Here is an 18,631-nt window from a genome sequence, read left to right on the forward strand (position 1 = left end):
CAGATTATAAGAAATAATCCTCCAAACACATAAATGTCCTTAATGTCCCTGTGCTGTGATTAAAATATGAAGCTCATGTAATTATCCAGAGATGTCTTATTTTTCTTATTTTGTCCCCACAACCGTCTAAAAACCAATAATACTCAGTTTACTGTCATGCAAAACTTTTAATTACTTCATAAAATGTAAAAATAAAATAAATCATGATACTTCTACATCAACCTTTAGGTAATTGTTGCTTTTTTAGCTTGAAATCCCGTTCAGATCCATCTATTTAAGCTTTTCATTAACGTTTTTATGAACATTTTAATTTAGGAACGGTTTCTCTGTTGCGGTTGTCGTTTCTCCCAGCGACCCTGAACGCAGCGCGGCGCGTCATCAGCGTCACGTGGCGTTGTTGACGGTAGAAGAAGGAGAGAAGATGGCGGCTCGCTGGAGCAGTGAGAATGTGGTGGTGGAGTTCCGGGATGCACAGGTGATAAAAACCAGCTGGACGTGTTTAAAACGAGCAGAAGAAGAATTATAAACTATAAACTATAAATAATAAAGTTAATAAAAGAGAGAAGAAGAATTATAAACCATAATTAATAAAGTTAATAGCAGAGAGAAGAGAGCTGTCAGCTGATCTGTGCTCAGAATAAAGTAAATAAATCATTATAAAGTTATTAAAAGGCAGAAATAGATCAGCCTGTTAGTCCAAAACATTTATATTAATTATTTATTGAAACTAGAAGATTTCTGCTTCCTGCTGCTTCATTAGTTCATTAATCAATAAACTCATTTACATCATTCAAGCTTATTTATTTATTTATTTATTTATAAAGCACATTTAAAAACAACCTCAGATGAACCAAAGTGCTGCACAGTTATTAAAATACAATATAATCACACACACATATAATAATACATAAAAACAATAAAGGAATAGTAAGAGCTCAATTTAAAAACTAAAATTAGAATAAAAACAAATAAAAAAAGAGTAAAAATAAAAAGTAAGAGGCCGAGGATCCTCACCTCGCTGGGACTGAACACTAAGCAGTGTTAATTATTAAAAGTTATTATTGAAGCATAAACACAACAAGCTTTAATTTAATAAACCTGTGAATATAAATGAAGACGTTTGAGTTTTTTTTGCAGCGATTAGTTAAATTAATAGAAGCAAAAGTTGATTATTAATTTATTAAATCAATAATTAAGTGTTAGAAGTTGAGTTCTGATAATAAAGTAAAATGATTGATTATTGGATAAGTGATCAATAATCAGCCTGTTCATGGTGAAACAGTAAAACAGTGTGTAGATGATTAATAATTAAAAGTTCATTTCAAAGAACAAACAGCAACAAACCAAAACTCTGTTTCTGATTTTCTGTTTAATATTAATGAAACTCAGCAGCACTGAAGATGATTTAATCTGATTTATTAATTAAAGAGATAAATGTGTAAACTTGAACTTAACTGTTGATCTGATCTTTATCATCAGATACAGATAAATATATTTATTGACACGGAGGTTCAGACAATCAGTGAAGTTTTCTCCCTAAACACAAGAAACACAACAAACTCATAACAGAAGATTCACACAACAATAATTAACTTCATGAAGCAGAGTTAATTTTCAATTATAAGTGAACTCTAAATGTTTTACAGTGTTTTATAATCAGAGCTTCAACATTAACCATGAAAATATCTCCACAGATTATTTGATGATTTATTAAAACAAAACACAGTAAACAGGAAATAAATTCTTCTTCTTCTTCTCCTTCGTGTTTTCAGGCCACCGCCATGTCAGTGGACTGTCTGGGTTCACACGCTGTGTTGTCCGGGTAAGTTCACGACACCTGAACGCATCGCAGGTCTCCTTCATTATAAACCCAGAATCTGTGAATATTGTTTTAGTTTCCTGCTGAATAAAAAACCAAGAAGTTAACGAGTGATTTCTGATTTTATTTTTTTATTTTCAACATTTTTTTATTTTGTTCTTTGTTTGTTTGTAGGTAAGTATATCTATCTATCTATCTATGTATGTATGTGTGTATATATTCAGGATGTGTATATATGAATATGTGTATGTTTATAGTTATTTTGATGGAAGAATGTAGCAATGATTTCTGTATTGATAACAGTAAATATAGATATAATATATATTAGTAAGAAATTATATGATGTCATGAATTAGTAGTTAAATTAGGAGCATTGATACAGGAACTAATTATAATATAGATTATGTTTATATATATGAGGATGCAGTGATTTATGAAGTAGGGATTCAATACGTGTTGACTTCTTGCCTTTCGGACGCATCTTGTTTCTGTTGGATGTAAGTTTACAGTTTACAATAAATGTTCAAAAGGAAATCCTCTTCTCCCTGTATGAAGAACTTAATGTCTATCTTAAGAATAATAATAATAATTAAAGCTGCAAGCAGCGGTGAACGGGCCCTCGCCCCCCCCCCCATGCATGTTGGTTTACAGATACAATAGGGCTTCACGCTGGTCAGCACTCGGGCCCTAATAATAATAATAATAATAATGATAATAATAATAATAATAATAATAAATGGAAGTTAGGGCTGAGTAATCTCTCCGTTCAGGTCAAATCTAAACTGAACTGTCTGGTCCAGACAGCAATGAAAGTGACAGGGAGGACTGAAAACTCCTCTCTGCAGTCCATATATGACGAGTCTGTCCTCAGACTGGCACAGAGAGCTTCTTCCCATTCGGCCCACATCCTGAATCCAGAATACCAACTGTTACCATCTGGTAAATGTTAGACAACCCCCATATGCAAGTTTAACAGATTTAAATATTCATTCATCCCTACTTCCATTAGAATAATAAATAAGACTTTGTAAACAGGGTGAGGTATATATTGCTGTTATGTTGATGCTGCTATGATTGGTGTAATCCCCTTACTGTTACCTTGTACAGAAATGTGTGGGAATGTGCAATATGTGTACTTATTATATTATATGTATGTATTCATTGAGGCAACAGGTAGCATTATATCATTTATTGTTGTGCAAATGTGCAACTTTAATTTAATTTTCTTTCTTTGTTCTTAACTATGGCGGCAGTTGTCTCAGCACTTAGAGCCCAAGACACATTTCCCTTCGGGGACAATAAAGCATCTATCCATCAGTTAGATACCTTAACCCTTAAACAGGCAGCGTGCACCAGGAGATACACACTCTTTAACCTTCATGTTGTCCTCCCGGGTCCTTCCTCCGTCCTTCCTTCATCTGTCCTTCCTTCCTTCCTTCCTTCCTTCATCTGTCCTTCCTTCCTTCCTTCCTTCCTTCATCTGTCCGTCCTTCCTTCCTTCCTTCCTCCCTCAGATCTAAGTTCAGCTGTTAGGGTAAATGTTCCCTCCTTCTGTCCTTTCTTCCTTCCTTCATCTGTCCTTCCTTCCTTCCTCCCTCCTTTCCTTCCTTCCCTTCCTCCCTCCTTTCCTTCCTTCTTCCCTCCTTTCCTTCCTACCTTCCTTCCTTCCTCCCTCCTTCCTTTCCTTCCTTCTTCCTCCCTTCCTTCCCTTCCTCCCTCCTTTCCTTCCTTCTTCCCTCCTTTCCTTCCTACCTTCCTTCCTACCTCCCTCCTTCCTTTCCTTCCTTCTTCCTCCCTTCCTTCCCTTCCTCCCTCGTTTCCTTCCTTCTTCCCTCCTTTCCTTCCTACCTTCCTTCCTTCCTCCCTCCTTCCTTTCCTTCCTTCTTCCTCCCTTGCTTCCCTTCCTTCCTCCTTTCCTTCCTTCTTCCGTCCTGTCCTTCCTCCCTTCTTTCCTTCATTCCTTCCTTACTTGAGGTGCAAATGACATAACTAGTAAGGTCTGTTTAAGGGTTAAAGGCCGTTTAGATATCGATCTCAAAGGTAACGATTGACAGGAGTCAGTGACGGTGTTTTTAGTATTTCTCTAATGTATTGTTCCTGTCCACATGACGAGTCTCTAATGAAGACCTTCCTCCCTTGTCTCTGTTCCAGTCGGCGTTTCCTGTACATGGTGAACCTGGAGGCTCCGTCTGAACCTCCTCGTAAGATCGGCCGTCAGAGTAAATGGGACGTCGGGACGGTTCAGTGGAACCCGCACAAGTTAGAGTCTCACGTCTTCGCTGCCTCCGTGAGTTTACCCCTAACCCTTCTAAACACTTCCTGATGTTAACTACACAGATCAGCTGTTTATGAATTCATCTTCACATGTTGGATTTATAACAAACTGAGCTTCTCTACACTACAGTAAACTAGTTACTGCTATGTGTTCATTTATAAAACTATTCTGGGTCATGTGTGTTTATGATTGAGCTCTTTTACATTTGAATCTTTCATTTGAACTCTTTGTCCTTTTAATGATTTTAAAAACATCAAACCTTTGACTGCTTTTAAAGATCTGGAGTTCAGTCTCTCTGTGTGCAACTCTTTCTTCAAGGATGTTTTTATTTGGCTAATTATCTGCTGCTGTCTAATAAAAGTGATGTGACTGGGACTAACCTGGTAAATGGTTCACACCTCTCCTCTGCAGAGTAACCAGCGAGTGGATCTGTACTCGTGGAGAGACGGATGTGGAGAAGTTCACACATCTCTGCAGGGACACACCCGGGTCATCAGGTAGCAGCACGCTTAAATCAAACGCACCCGTCTGCAGCAGCCTTATTACAGTTTATACACACACGCGCGCGCAGTCACTCTCTAGTTCGCGCTCTGGCTCGCTCCAGATTCCAGGAGATTGTGTCTCATTTGCGGGCATCAGAGAGCCGCTATCAATATGCTGGAGACTCCCGGAACTTCCGGGAGAGTTGGGATGTCTGTAATAAACAGGTTCTTATATTCGTGTTTTTATTTTAAACGTGTCCAAGGTACGGCCTCGTGATTGGCACAGCAGCTTGTTGGCGGGACAGGTGTTGTGAATGAACCGGAGCCCAGCTTGACAGAGCTCCTGTGTGTCGCTGAATGTGTGTATTGCAGACTGAAAGACGTCTTCTGCCTCCATTTATCTGTTCACTACAGTATGTTGGATTCACGTTAATGTGTATTTAAAGACATTTCAATTTGTGGAAAAATTGCGAGGGGGAATATAAAAAAATGTGTAATCAACCAACACTTTCGCGACCCCCCTGCAGTACCTCCGCGGACCCCCTGTTGAACCTCTGCTGTAAAGGATGAAATAATCCTGACACTGTGTTTGGTACTAACCGTTATCTCAACAAGTCACAATGAAAACTATAGCCTACAGTTACCATGGAGACAATGAGAAGAAAACTAAAACTAAGATCATTTTATCTGCTGCTCACTTTAGTTTCAGTTAGTTTTGCTTCGTTTATTCTAGTTTTTATCATTATCTCAGTTTACTAGATTATTTCTCCACTGCTAGTTTTAGTGTCAGTGACCTGTAATAACCCTGCTCCTCGTCTCCTCATCTCCTCGTCTCCTCGTCTCCTCGTCTCCTCGTGTCCTCAGTGATCTGGACTGGTCCTGGTTTGAACCCGAGTTCCTGGTGACCAGCTCAGTGGACACGTACATCTACATCTGGGACACCAGGTGAGACGATGTGATTTATCTTTATTCTGTTTCCTGTTTCCTGTTTCCTGTCCTGATGACATCATATATGTCGTAGTTATTACATTAAAGTGTCAGAAAATGTTGATCAAAGTTCGTCAAAGTCCTTAAATGTCTCAAATATTCAGTTTACTGTCAGAGAGACGAAAGAAATCAGAAGATATTCACATTAATAATCTGAATCAGAGAAATGTTACTGTTGTGTGTAAAATATAAAGACTATAAATGATTACTGGGTTATTAAAATAGTTGGTGATTCATTTAAGAGTTGAAACTTAATCAACGTTTTATGTGTTTTTGTTTCCATAGAGACACTCGGAAACCCACAGTGGCGCTTTCAGCTGTCGGTGAGTATTTAAAGGACCAGACCGTGATCGTGTCCCTGAATGCACCACCAACCAATCAATCAATCAATCAATCAATCAATCAATTCCTTGCTTCCTTCCATCCTTCCTTCCATCCTTCCTTCCATCCTTCCTTCCTTTCTTCACCAAGTAGTTACTGTCTCATGTTACTGTCCTGTCTGTGTTTCAGCCGGAGCGTCTCAGGTCAAGTGGAACAAGAAGAACCAAAATCTGCTGGCGTCAAGTCACGACGGAGACGTTAGGATCTGGGATAAAAGAGTGAGAGTCCTCTTTAACCTTCCTTCCTTCATTCCTTCCTCCCTTCTTTCCTTTCTCCCTTCCTCCCTCCTTTCCTTCTTTCCTCTGTCCTTCTTTCCTTCCTTTCTCTTTTCCTTTCTCCCTCCTTCCTTCCTTCCTCCCTCCCTCCTTTCCTTCCTTTCTTCCTTCCTCCCTCCTTTCCTTCCTTCCTCCCTCCTTTCCTTCCTTCCTTCTTCCTTCCATCCTTCCTTCCTTCCTTCCTTCCTCCCTCCTTTCCTTCCTTCCTTCCTTCCTTCCTTGACTCGAGGACAACTGGAGTGTTGTATTGACGGTGCGTTCGTGTGTCTGGTTGTATTAACGGTGCGTTCGTGTGTCTGGTTGTATTGACGGTGCGTTCATGTGTCTCTGAGCAGAAGCCGAACACGGCAGCAGAGTACGTAGCGGCTCACCTGTCGAAGATCCACGGACTCGACTGGCACCCGGACAACGAGTTCATCCTCGCTACGTCCAGCCAGGACAACTCCGTCAGGGTGAGCACATCAAACGCTCCTCTGACGCTGCTGCTTTATTTAAACTGTGAATGATGAGAGAATAAAACACATCTGAGGGTTCGGCGTTAGAAGCTGATTGACTTCCTGTCTGTCTCTGAACAGTTCTGGGATTACCGACAGCCCAGGAAGTACCTGAACATCCTTTCCTGCCAGGTACCGGTGTGGAAAGCCCGCTACACGGTGAGTTATAATAATAATAATAATAATAATAACTAGAAAATTCCAGGGACATTTTGAGTGCCACGGGGCTACTGCTGATTTATTTCTTCTTTATGAATGTACTTTATTCTCAACTTCACATTCCTGAAGATATTAAGTGAATGTTAATCATATTTAAGCATGAATAATATTTATTTACACTTAATAATTAAAGTCTACTTGATTTTTTCCACAGACAGGAACATCACTGTTATGAAATTATTAAGTAAATCTTCAAATCATTTAGTTGCTAAGGGCAGCTAAGGCCCCGCGGTTGCTAAGGGCAGCTAGGGCCGTGCGGTTGCTAAGGGCAGCTAAGGCCCCGCGGTTGCTAAGGGCAGCTAGGGCCGTGCGGTTGCTACGGCGATGTGAGAATCTGCTTGGAAAAAATTCTCAAAATTCTGAAGAATTTGGCTTCTGACAAGGTCCCGAACAATTGCAAACTGTGAGAAAACCGTAACTCCTGTCCAAAAACCGAAAACAGCGTGAGAGACACAGAAGCCGGCAGATTCTGACAGTGTTTATTTTATTCAGATATTCCTTAAAATGAGCGAGTAAGCTCAGTGTGAACACAGAGTGAGATTCTTTTGAAAAAAGAAGACGATTACATTAGAGTCAATGGGGAGTGAGACAGGTATTGGTGCTGGTCTCGGCCCCCTCGTTTAAATTTTGTGCAGACCCCGCCTGTCAAAGACACATTTTATGAATCCCAACACCTATGTCTGTGAACTAATATATGTATATATGTGTGTGTGTGTGTGTGTGTGTGTGTGTGTGTGTGTGTGTGTGTGTGTGTGTGTGTGTATATATATATGTGTGTGTGTGTGTGTGTGTGCGCGTGTGTGTGTGTGTGTGTGTGTGTGTGTAGCCGTTCTCTAACGGTCTGGTCACAGTGATGGTTCCTCAGCTGAGGAGAGAGAACAGTCTGCTGCTGTGGAGCACGATCGACCTCAACAGTCCCGTTCACGCCTTCGTCGGACACGATGACGTCGTCCTCGAGTTCCAGTGGCGGCCGCAGAAAGAAGGTGACCAATCACACGTTGCCATGTTGGTGATGATGGTGATGATGGTGATGATGGTGATGATGATGATGATGATGGTGATGATGATGATGATGATGATGATGATGGTGGTGATGATGATGATGGTGATGATGATGATAATGATAATGATGATGATGATGGTGATGGTGATGATGATGGTGATGATGGTGGTGGTGGTGGTGGTGGTGATGATGATGGTGATGATGATGATGATGGTGGTGATGATGATGATGGTGGTGATAGTGATGATGATGATGGTGGTGATGATGATGATGATGATGGTGATGATGATGATGATGATGTTGGTGATGATGATGATGATGATGATGATGATGATGTCGTTGACTCCAGGCTCTAAGGACTACCAGCTGGTCACGTGGTCCAGAGATCAGACTCTGAGGATCTGGAGGGTTGATCCTCAGCTGCAGAAGGTCAGTTTCCTCTCTACTCTGATTGGCTCATTAATAACTTGTTGTTTATTTGGGAGGTCGTCCATATTTCACACATTTATCAAACATCACATTTACAAAAATACTCTCTAAGCTGTGTGTGAGCGACGGCGTGGAGGACCTGATGGAGGGAATGTCTCTGACGGTGGAGTCTGAGAAGTCTCTGTCGTCTCAGGAGCCGGACAGTCAGCACGCAGCCGGCCTCGCTGCCGACAGTCTGCAGGGTGAGAGACCAAGACTATGACCAAGACCAAGACCACCACCAAGACCACCACCAAGACCACGACCAAGACCAAGACTATGACCAAGACCAAGACCAAGACCATGACCAAGACTAAATATGAGAAACCAAGACCAAGACTGAACATTTAATAACAGCTGAGAGACGTGATGTCACTTCTAGAGTTTGACTCATTCTGTATTTATGGGGCCGATACCAAAACTAATATTAGGGAGTAAAAACTTCATTATATTAACAGATGATATTATATATAGAATAAATAGATAAACACACATTTGTCTGTAATGATCCTCAAATGTAATGAAAGTATGATATTTTACAGTTTAACAATAAACCTTGTTGTATAAAATGACATCAGAGCACTAACACAGTAAACTTCATAGAATTTAATGATTATAATTTGATATGAATTAAAAAACAACAACAGTCTTCGTCTCTTTATGTTTATAACTCGTCTTCGTCTCCGTCTTCGTGTCTCAGATCAGGACGGTCGGCAGGACTCAGCGGCAGGTTCGGGTCTCCCTCAGACGCTGCAGCAGGAATTCTCTCTGGTCAACCTGCAGATCAGGAACGTCAACGTGGAGGTGAGACGATTACTCATCTGAAGGGAAGAAACCAGATCACTCAATACACCACACATAAACATAAAGGATCTGATTCACTAAGATCCCAAATAACAAATGTCTTAATGGAGAGTTTGGACGAGCAGATCTGATGGAATTAGAGGTTCAATCAGTCCGTCCTGTGTGTAGTCTGTCATTGTGTCTCCGTCTCCTCGTCTCCATGGTAACAGCAGGATAATACCTGCCCTTCAAACCTATTATTTATAGACACAGTTACCTTCAGGTTTGGTAAATCACATATTTACATTTTCTACTCTCTGTATTTTACACATATTACATTCATTACGGTAAACTCACTACATGGACAGTGTGTATTATCTCAGTGCGCTGCGTTAGTAGATCAGCTGCAGCTGTTTTTTGCAGGTGATGTGAAGTTTGCATGTTTTTACACACACAGATCTTTGGTAACTCAGGCTCAAAGACTCTGAAGGAGACTCACAACATGTAGGAATAAATCTCCTCAGGACGCCACCATGGTTGTCCCTGTTCATAATATATAGATTTTTGCTTCTATTCAATTTTTTTTTTTTCCATCATCACTGTAGTTAAAATATTGTTTCTAATCATTTTCAGTCAACATGAGAAGAAGCTGTTGTGTAATGGTTTTATTTCTCCTCAGATGGACGCGGTGAATCGTAGCTGCGTGGTGTCGGCTCACTTCGGCGGTCATCAGGTTCATCTGGTGGTGAAGTTTCCCGCTCAGTACCCGAACAACGCCGCTCCCACCTTCCAGTTCGTCTCCCCGACAACCATCCCCTCCGCCATGAGGACCAAGATCCAGAAGGTACCGACGCTCCAGGGAAGCTCCTGAACGCACCGCCACGCTGTTTCACTGAACCAGCCGACTGACCTGTGTGTGTGTGTGTCTGTGTGTCTGTGTGTCTGTGTGTGTGTGTGTGTGTGTGTGTGTGTGTGTGTGTGTGTTTTCAGACTCTAACAGACACATCGCTTCAGAAGGTGAAGAGGAACCAGAACTGTTTGGAGCCGTGTGTCAGACAGCTGGTTTCCTGTCTGGAGTCTGACATGGTGAGAACATCCTGAACCCTGAACTCAAAGATTTACTTAACACACAAGAAACCAGCTGAAACTATAAAGCTCCTCCTCGGCTTTATAGTTGAGCTTCACCACAGACTTTATAAAGAAATGGACGTAACATCCGTGACGTCACCCATTGGTTTGTGGACTGCTGCTCGGAAGCCAATAGTTTCTAATCTGGGCAGCGCCATCTTGAAAAATTCAGGTGCATGCTGGGAAAAATAAAAACACGGATTCTACTTATATGGGCATGAGGCGGAGCCGTGGGCGGAGCGGGGAGGTTGCTATGGTTACGAGGGCTGGATCTGGAGGACATTGGTCAATCAACCTGTCAATCAGGACGTAGCCACGCCCTAATGCATACCCTGCTTTATCGTCACATATAAAATCAGGGAGGCCAAAATGTCCCAAATGAACATCATACTGCATTGAAGAAGGCTTTAAACTAGCGATTGAGACCATAAACACATTTTGAAAACGTTTACTGAGGTTAGAAATCAAGTGAGAAGTTGGTGAATTCTCCATTGACTTGTATAGAGACGGTCGCCCCCTGGTGGCCTTTTGATAGAATGCAGCTCTAAGTTACTTCCTGGTTGGCCTCATTTCAGAGGACCAGAACTCCCCACCTGACAGAAACACGATGAACTAATGAATGATGATGTTGATCAGTAACTGCTGGATGTAGAAATAAGATGATGAATCAGAGTTTGAGTGTTTTCGTCTCCTCCGTCAGACGCAGGAGGACGGTCCGGCGTCCGGCCCTTTCGTCCTGTCCAATCCCGTCACTCCGGCCCTGCAGGCATTCCCTCGAGTCAGCAACACGTACGGCTCCTATCAGGTGACGCTTGATGTTTTTACCTGCAGCTTCTTCTCCTCTCCGAGCGTTCAGAGGAATAATGTTTGTGTTGTTCTTTGTTTTCAGGACGCTAACATCCCGTTCCCTCGGACCTCCGGAGCTCGTTTCTGTGGCACCGGCTGTCTGGTTTACTTCACCCGACCAACCACAATGCACCGCTCTGTCCCGCCCACCGAGCCCACGCCCAGGTACCAGACAGGAAGGGGTTAATAACAAGCCCACCCTCATTTATTAAAACCTGTTCTTTTTCTTTTTTAAGAGTCCTCCATTGATGATTATTTTCATTATTAATTAATCTTATGTGTTAATGACTTTTTTCCTTCTTCGTGTGTGTGTGTGTGTGTGTGTGTGTGTGTGTGTGTGTGTGTGTGTGTGTGTGCGCGTGTGTGTATCTGCAGGTCCCTGTCGGCTCTGTCGGCCTATCACAGCGGAGTGTTGACTCCTATGAAGATGCGTTCAGAGTCTCAGAGCACGCTGCGGCTTTACAGCGGCAGCCCGACTCGCTCCGACAAAGACACCGTGTCCATCTCGTCCTTCTACTATAAAGAGCGGGTGAGACACACACACGCACATGCATGCACACGCACACACACACACACACACACACACACACACACACACACACACACACACACACACACACACACACACACTTTAAAGTTATCAGTGTCACTTATGCATGAAGTTGTGGTGTGCTCCGTCTGTGCAAACAAACATCACTCATTAGTTATACAGGTTCAGTAGACAAGAAACCATCACTGTTCCTTATTATGATGCATATTCCCAGTAAATGTACAGAGCTGGTGAGTAGTTCATGGGGCCTGGGAATGTGGAGTGCTACCAGTAAATACACTGAGCCGGTGAGTAGTTCAGGGGGCCTGGGATTGTGGAACTCTACCAGTAAATAAACAGAGCCGGTGAGTAGTTCAGAGGGCCCAGGATTTGGGAGCGCTACCAGTAAATACACTGAGCTGGTGAGTAGTTCAGAGGGCCCAGGATTTGGGAGCGCTACCAGTAAATACACTGAGCTGGTGAGTAGTTCAGAGGGCCCAGGATTTGGGAGCGCTACCAGTAAATACACTGCCGGTGAGTAGTTCAGGGGGTCTGGGAATATGGAGCTCTGCCAGTAAATACAGATTTTGGGCGAACAGGCAGGTTGAACTTTACCTTCCTCACAGATTTGTTTCTACTTTTTTTTTCCTCTTATTGTTTTTCTGGCCAATCACCTGTCCCCATGCTGCTGTGGGCCCCTCCTCCTTCCTTTTCTCCTCCAATCAGACGCTCCCAATCTCTGCCTCGCGCCGTTGGTCTGTCCAAACCCTCCATGATTGGCCGGTATTGAGCTCTCTCCCCTCCTCCATTTATCACCTCCATCCATCCTCCTCCTCATCCTCCCACCTTCCTCTCCGTCGCTCCTCCTCTTCCTCTCTCTGGGTTTTTTTTCTTCTTCGCAGCGTTTTTTGGGATTTTACCCGTTTCTGTTGCTCTTCTCTGATTTGCTGCAGCCCACCAACTAACAGAGACGGAGAATCGAGTTTGATTACGTGTTCTGAATTTAAATTATAAGCGTCACTGATCGTGTTTTAATATCAACATAAAATAATTAATGTTCTTATATTATTTATTCGGCATGTTTCATACAAAAAGAAGCAATAAAATGTGCTTTAAATAAGTAAATACATTTATTAAATTAATTTGATTTCCGTCTGTCTCCATGACAACCGCCGGGCTCCCAACGAATCAGATTGTGACTTTGACATTCTCTGATCGGAGCATCGTTAGCATCAGAACACGTAATTAAAGTCGATTAATTCAGTTATTAAACTAATAAATAAATAACCGTCCTGACTGTCGCTCTCCAACATTAACCTGTAACATCTCAGGTGAGTCTCTGTGATCTCAGAGCAGAATTCACTGCCTTTCATTTTATTTTAGTTTTGATGTAATTTGGCTGCTCAGGTTAAATAAATATTAATATTTATTAATAAGCTGAAAATGAAGCGTGTGTTCACACTGCGAGCAGATTTAAATTAAACCTCTGTCACCTTGTTACAGTTTAATAAGATGATTTAAAGATTGAACAGTGATGAAATAAACCAGTAAAAACAGCTGAAATCTGTTTTTGTCCCTTAAACAGACCGATAGATCTTTCAGCTCCACTCAGCTCAATATCAACATTTAGAGATATTTAGATTTGAATCAGATGTTCTGCAGATGTTCAGCCCTAGAGATCTCAGTGACCTCTGACCTTTGCTGTGGAGCCACAATCAGGACAAAACCAGATGTCAGAACTGAAATGAAAAATACTAAGAGGCGTAGTATAGTGGCGTGAAGTGGTGTATAGCAGTGTGAAATGGAGTATAAAAGCATAAAGTGGTGTAATATACTGTAGTTGCATGAAGTGGCTCCACAAATACTTCCAGAAAGGTATTTCACTACAAACAAGCTGTGAAAATCTAATCTTATGGAACTGTGTCTATTGTCTCCGATGCTTTTACTGAAACCTTCATGAAAACTAGCAGAAGTTTTTACCCCATAAAAGGGTCAGCTCCATTGACCTCCATTCATTCATGAGTGCCCCCTACAGTCCAGACAGTAGGAGTTCTCCTCCTGTTAGAAACTCTCTAATCAATATTATATTTGATATATTTGCAAAAACTAAAATAAACTTTGGGCTTTTTTGTTTTAGAATTAGGTGTAAATAATTATTTTAGCCATTTAGCTCCATTCACTCCTGTTCATTGAAGACTACTGCAGAGCGCCCTCTAGCAGCCAGTGTCATTACTGCAGCATTAACAGGACTGAACTTCACTTTAGTCTGTGAAGTGAACCTTTAGTCCAGATATTTACAGTTTCTACGTATTTACAATTTATTCAAACTTCTGTCTTTAGACTCCTGACAGAAAAGGAGAGATTTTACTATAAGTATCTGAAACTGAGCGTCTCGCAGTGTGAACACTTCCTGTCAGTAATTTGTCATCCAGACCACTTTTAATCAGGTGGTCCTTGTCTCCTGTGCGCCTGCTGTCTCCCTCCTCCCGTCTGTCTGTCCCTCCTTCAGAAATCCCGCCGCTTTAAGACGAAGCGAGAGACCGACTACAGCAACCGTCCCATCAAACTGGCCGGCAAAGTCATCATCCAGGGCATTTCCTGTCTGCTGCCGGTCCACAAGAGTCTGGGAGAGAGCTACATGTGAGACACTAACTCATCAGTCATGGTTTTATTTGTCCAAGTTTGGACATAAATGAAACTTGTGGAGCTGACGACATTATTTGTGTGTTTTTCTGTCAGTCTGAACATGAACGACATCCAGGAAACGTGTCAGAAGAACGCAGCGGCGGCGCTTTCAGTCGGACGCAGAGACGTGGCGAAGGTAATAAAATAAAAATATATTAATATAAAGATCGTCATGTTTCTTAAAGGAGACCTTTTACAATGTTAAATATTTAATATGGTCAAAACTTCAAAACATTAGACTCAATGTAGGTTTGTGTGTGTGTGTGTGTGTGTGTGTGTGTGTGTCTGTGTGTCTGTGTGTCTGTTGTGTGTGTAGGTTTGGGCCCTGGCATCTGCAGCCACCAGTCAGGACCTGAGTCCAGATTCAGACCCGGACACAGAGACTCCGTGGGCCAGACATCCGTTTGGTCGCCACCTGCTGGAGACACTGTGAGTTTCCTGCTGTTCAGTGTGTGACCAGCAGGGGGAGCTGTGTGTGACTCTGACTGTTAAACATGTTAAATGTGGCATTGTGGTGTTTGTGTCTCAGTCTGGATCACTACAGTCAGATGAGTGACGTTCAGACGTTGGCGATGCTGTGCAGCGTGTTCAGAGCTCAGGCTCCGCCTCCAGACTGTTACTCTCTGTACGGACACCATCAGTCACGCTTCCCCCCCCACCACTCCAGATACGTAAGTCCTGACGCCTCCATCTTTACTGTTCTCTACTTCTGCCTCCCTCGTTTCTGTTCAGCAGATTGAATCCTGGGTCTTGTTGTGAATCATTGATCTGATCTTTAGAAGAAGTTTAAAATCCAAGCCGACAGAAATGAGCACATTTTGAGCAGAAAGTTTCTTTTACACAGAAAACAAACAAAGATCTGTGTGTTTACTGAGCAGAGTTTAGTGTAAAGATGTCTGAATCATCTGTGTTGGCGCCAGGACGTTATAGTTGTGTAATGTAACTTGGTGTGTGTGAGTGCACGTTTTTCTATCCTGGTGGGGACCGCAACCTGACATATCACTAACCCCATGGGGACCGACTCCTGGTTCCTACAGGTACGAGCATTGGAATCAATAGCAAACAGCCTCCTGATAGGCCTGGTGCAGTGTTTTTGAAAAAAAAAAAAAAAAAAAAGGTCCCCACAAAGCAGGTTTTCCTGACTTTGTGTGAACCCCAGAGGTCACACACGGTACTGCAGTGTGTGAATTTATCCAGTGTGGACCTTTTCCTGACAAAGTGTGTATATTAGCATATTAGCTTCGTATTAGCATATTAGCTTAGCAAATAGTCCCCTGGCATTCTGGATTATTAGATGCAGTGTTAATGGTCAGGGTTTCAATCCAACATTTGTTCAAATACTTGTCATGAATTGTGCTGTGGCTAACAGTGTGTATGCTAATAGATGTTAGCATTACGGGTCCCAACGAGGGGGGCAAAATTCAGGTTTGAAATTAAGTGAGTTTTTGATATTTCAAGTCATTTTGTTGTTCAAAAAAGATAATTACGTAAAATTACGTCTCTAGACCGTTTAGAAAGGTTGGAACCCAGTCAGAGTCCCCACGAGGTAGTAAAAACAGGTATGTGTGTGTGTGTGTGTGTGTTTATATATGTGTGTGTGTTTTCAGCCCAGCTACACTTCCAGCTCCGTCACCTCTGGTTCCTGCTCCAGCACCTCAGACTCCATCACTACAACCACCTGGAACGCCGGTGAGACTCCACAGCGCCACACGCAGGCCAGCCGCAGTATCACCGGCAGATCACCGCTCAGGCCGCTCACATCTCTTCTTCTTCTTCTTCTTTTCATCAGGTCGAGAGTCGGAGCACGCCAACCCCTGGGGCGAATCCTCTCCTGACGACTATCGCTACGGTAACCAGGGTTACACAGACCCGCGGGAACGAGAGCGGGAGCAGCACGACATGAACAAGAGGTGACGTAGCTTTAAAAAGGACGATGAGGTCATGATCACAGCTCTGATGTCACACTGATGTCACTTCCTGCCCCCCCCGTCCCCTCCTTCTTACAGGCTGCTGGACCCCGCCAACACGCTGCAGTTTGACGACTTTAAGAAATGCTACGGAGAGATTTTACACCGCTGGGGTCTGAGAGAGAAACGAGCCGACGTCCTGAAGTTCGCTTCCTGTCCGCCTGAACCGCACAAAGGCATCGGTACGTTACCTCAAGTTATTCTAACGTTTAAATAACAACTCTGAGTGTTTGCTGCGATACAAATAGTTATAATTATACTTTTATACTCTATTTATTATCATTTCATTTTATGAATCTTGTGCATTTTATATAAACTACATAGTGATAAGTCATGTGATTAGATGTTACAATATAATTAGTTAAAGTAAATGACTTATGCACTTCCTGTTCTAATTAATGAATATAGAAGTCTGTTCTTCTGTGTTTTTATGGAACAGGAAACAAAGAAAATAGATCAAATGTCATCTATATTATAACTATTAAATTAATTGCCAACTAATTTGATGATCACTTAATTGTCTTGAGTCAATTCTTTATAAAAAAAAAAGTCCAAATTCTCTGTTTCAGCTTCTTAAATGTGAATATTTTCTGGTTTCTATAGTTTGTGACAGTAAACTGAATATATTTGAGACATTTGAAGACGTCATGTTGGACATTTTTCACTGTTTCCTGATATTTAATCGACCAAACAAAGGAAACAATCAACAGATCAATCATTAATGAAAATAATCTTTAGTTGCAGCTCTTGCTTTGAATGATAAAGTATGATCTTATGTCATCATTTTGACAGATAGCGTCACAGTTTGGATGATGTCCTTTATAAAATCAGAAAACATTTCTCCGTGCTGTCAGACGCTGAAACACGGCAGCAGATTTATTATAAATTAATGTAAAAGTGAAGTGAACGTGAGTCTCTCCTTTAGTCCTGACTCTGTTCTGGAGGATATGGATTCTTTAAAGGCCGAGCGTAGAGAAGATAAATGCTGTTTCCTCTCCTGATCTCTTCTCCTGATCTTCTTCCTCTGCAGAGTTCGGCGTGTACTGCTGTCACTGTCGCAGTCAGGCTCGGGGGACGCAGTGCGCCGTCTGTAAGCGTCTCACCTTCCAGTGCGCCATCTGTCACGTGGCCGTTCGAGGCTCCTCCAACTTCTGCCTGAGCTGCGGACACGGAGGACACACCAGTCACATGATGGACTGGTTCCGCCGCCAGGACGAGTGTCCGGCCGGCTGCGGCTGCCACTGTCTGCTGCAGAGCACTTTCTGAGGGGCGTAACCACGGCAACGTTAGTCCGTCCAACACTACGACGACATCATCATCTCACAGACTGACGGACGGGAAATCTACTCTGGATAAAATCACCGTCTGCGGAGGGTCAAACGTTTCCTCTGGTGTCACTAATGAGCCGGCTGACGTCATGGAGAGAAAATAAAGTCATTTATGAGCAAAGATGAACAGAAATCATGTTAAAGTATAATATTTAAAGAGTCATTTAACGCAGACTCTCCTAAACTACTGGAGGCTTTTTAGGAAGAGTTAAATTACTCTTTAAACCAGGAGGACAACAGGCTCCTTTTAATGAGGCCTGTTGATCATCATTTCCAAAAATAAAAAAGTTAAAGCTAAATTAGTCAATGATTTATACTTTATGATTCATAAACAGTCAAACCAGACTGAGTCAGTTTTCCACTTATATTTAAACCCAGCAGCTCGTTTAGACTCACTGTTTGAAGGGAAAAGAACAAATAACGACTGTGAACCAACAATATTAATATGAAGGAATTAATTTATAATCTTCTGACCTCAGAACTGAAACACAGCTGCTAACGAACTGACTGATCTCAACGAGCTGCTTTGATCTTTAACACATTTTAAAACTATTAACTTTCCCACATGAATAAATCATCTGAGAGCATAATGTCTTGATTAAAGCTCATAAATGACTTCTTTTCTTCTCCAGATGATCAAATGATTGTTCTGACAGGATGAAACCAGCAGAGGACTCGTGTGATCTCACCTGTCAATCATCTTACAGTGCCGAGGTCCAGGTTGAGGTCCAGGTTGAGGTTCAGGTTCAGCAGAGGACTCGTGTGATATCTGATCGGTAGAGGCAGACGTGTTCAGGCAGCTGTTAAACTGATCTGTTAACGTCTCCGCTCTTTATTTCACTTTCAGGCTCTCAGCTGATCATGTTTTCAGTCCGAGTCGCTTCGTGTTCACAGATCTCAGCGTCTGATTTTAAACTGTCTGAATATTTTCTGTGTGTAGAAAATAAAGACAAACTGTACTG

The 18,631-nt window shown here is 42.2% G+C and overlaps 2 protein-coding genes across 3 annotated transcripts in view; both read left to right on the forward strand.

The window, feature by feature from the left end:
* LOC128371968 (stonustoxin subunit beta-like) overlaps nt 1-18,631 on the forward strand; it is a 185,420-nt gene that overhangs the window by 81,969 nt on the left and 84,820 nt on the right. The gene's annotated exons all lie outside the window — the stretch shown is intronic.
* wdr59 (WD repeat domain 59) lies at nt 419-17,932 on the forward strand. 2 transcript variants are annotated; one of them, XM_053319978.1, is made up of 27 exons: nt 419-475; nt 1,773-1,822; nt 3,971-4,106; nt 4,506-4,591; nt 5,441-5,521; nt 5,849-5,886; nt 6,074-6,162; nt 6,555-6,671; nt 6,795-6,872; nt 7,759-7,915; nt 8,285-8,364; nt 8,477-8,606; nt 9,104-9,207; nt 9,866-10,030; nt 10,177-10,272; nt 11,015-11,119; nt 11,204-11,325; nt 11,536-11,689; nt 12,416-12,472; nt 14,199-14,329; nt 14,429-14,510; nt 14,691-14,803; nt 14,904-15,045; nt 15,982-16,063; nt 16,164-16,284; nt 16,381-16,523; nt 17,372-17,932. In XM_053319978.1, exons 1-27 carry the CDS (start codon nt 422-424, stop codon nt 17,605-17,607), a joined length of 2,949 nt encoding a protein of 982 aa, XP_053175953.1. In that variant the 5' UTR covers nt 419-421; the 3' UTR covers nt 17,608-17,932. The 2 variants fall into 2 exon arrangements, with proteins under 2 accessions (XP_053175953.1, XP_053175959.1); XM_053319984.1 differs by lacking the exon at nt 12,416-12,472.

The sequence above is a fragment of the Scomber japonicus genome, chromosome 1 (genome assembly GCF_027409825.1).
Source record: "Scomber japonicus isolate fScoJap1 chromosome 1, fScoJap1.pri, whole genome shotgun sequence".
NCBI lineage: Eukaryota > Metazoa > Chordata > Actinopteri > Scombriformes > Scombridae > Scomber > Scomber japonicus.

Bases quoted from the DNA above. Each gene is read 5' to 3' on its own strand.
- wdr59 (XM_053319978.1), top strand. From the start codon at position 422: ATGGCGGCTCGCTGGAGCAGTGAGAATGTGGTGGTGGAGTTCCGGGAT. The intron at 5,522-5,848 runs GTGAGACGATGT...TTGTTTCCATAG, and splicing joins ATCTACATCTGGGACACCAG to AGACACTCGGAAACCCACAG. The intron at 15,046-15,981 runs GTAAGTCCTGAC...GTGTGTTTTCAG, and splicing joins CCCCCCACCACTCCAGATAC to CCCAGCTACACTTCCAGCTC.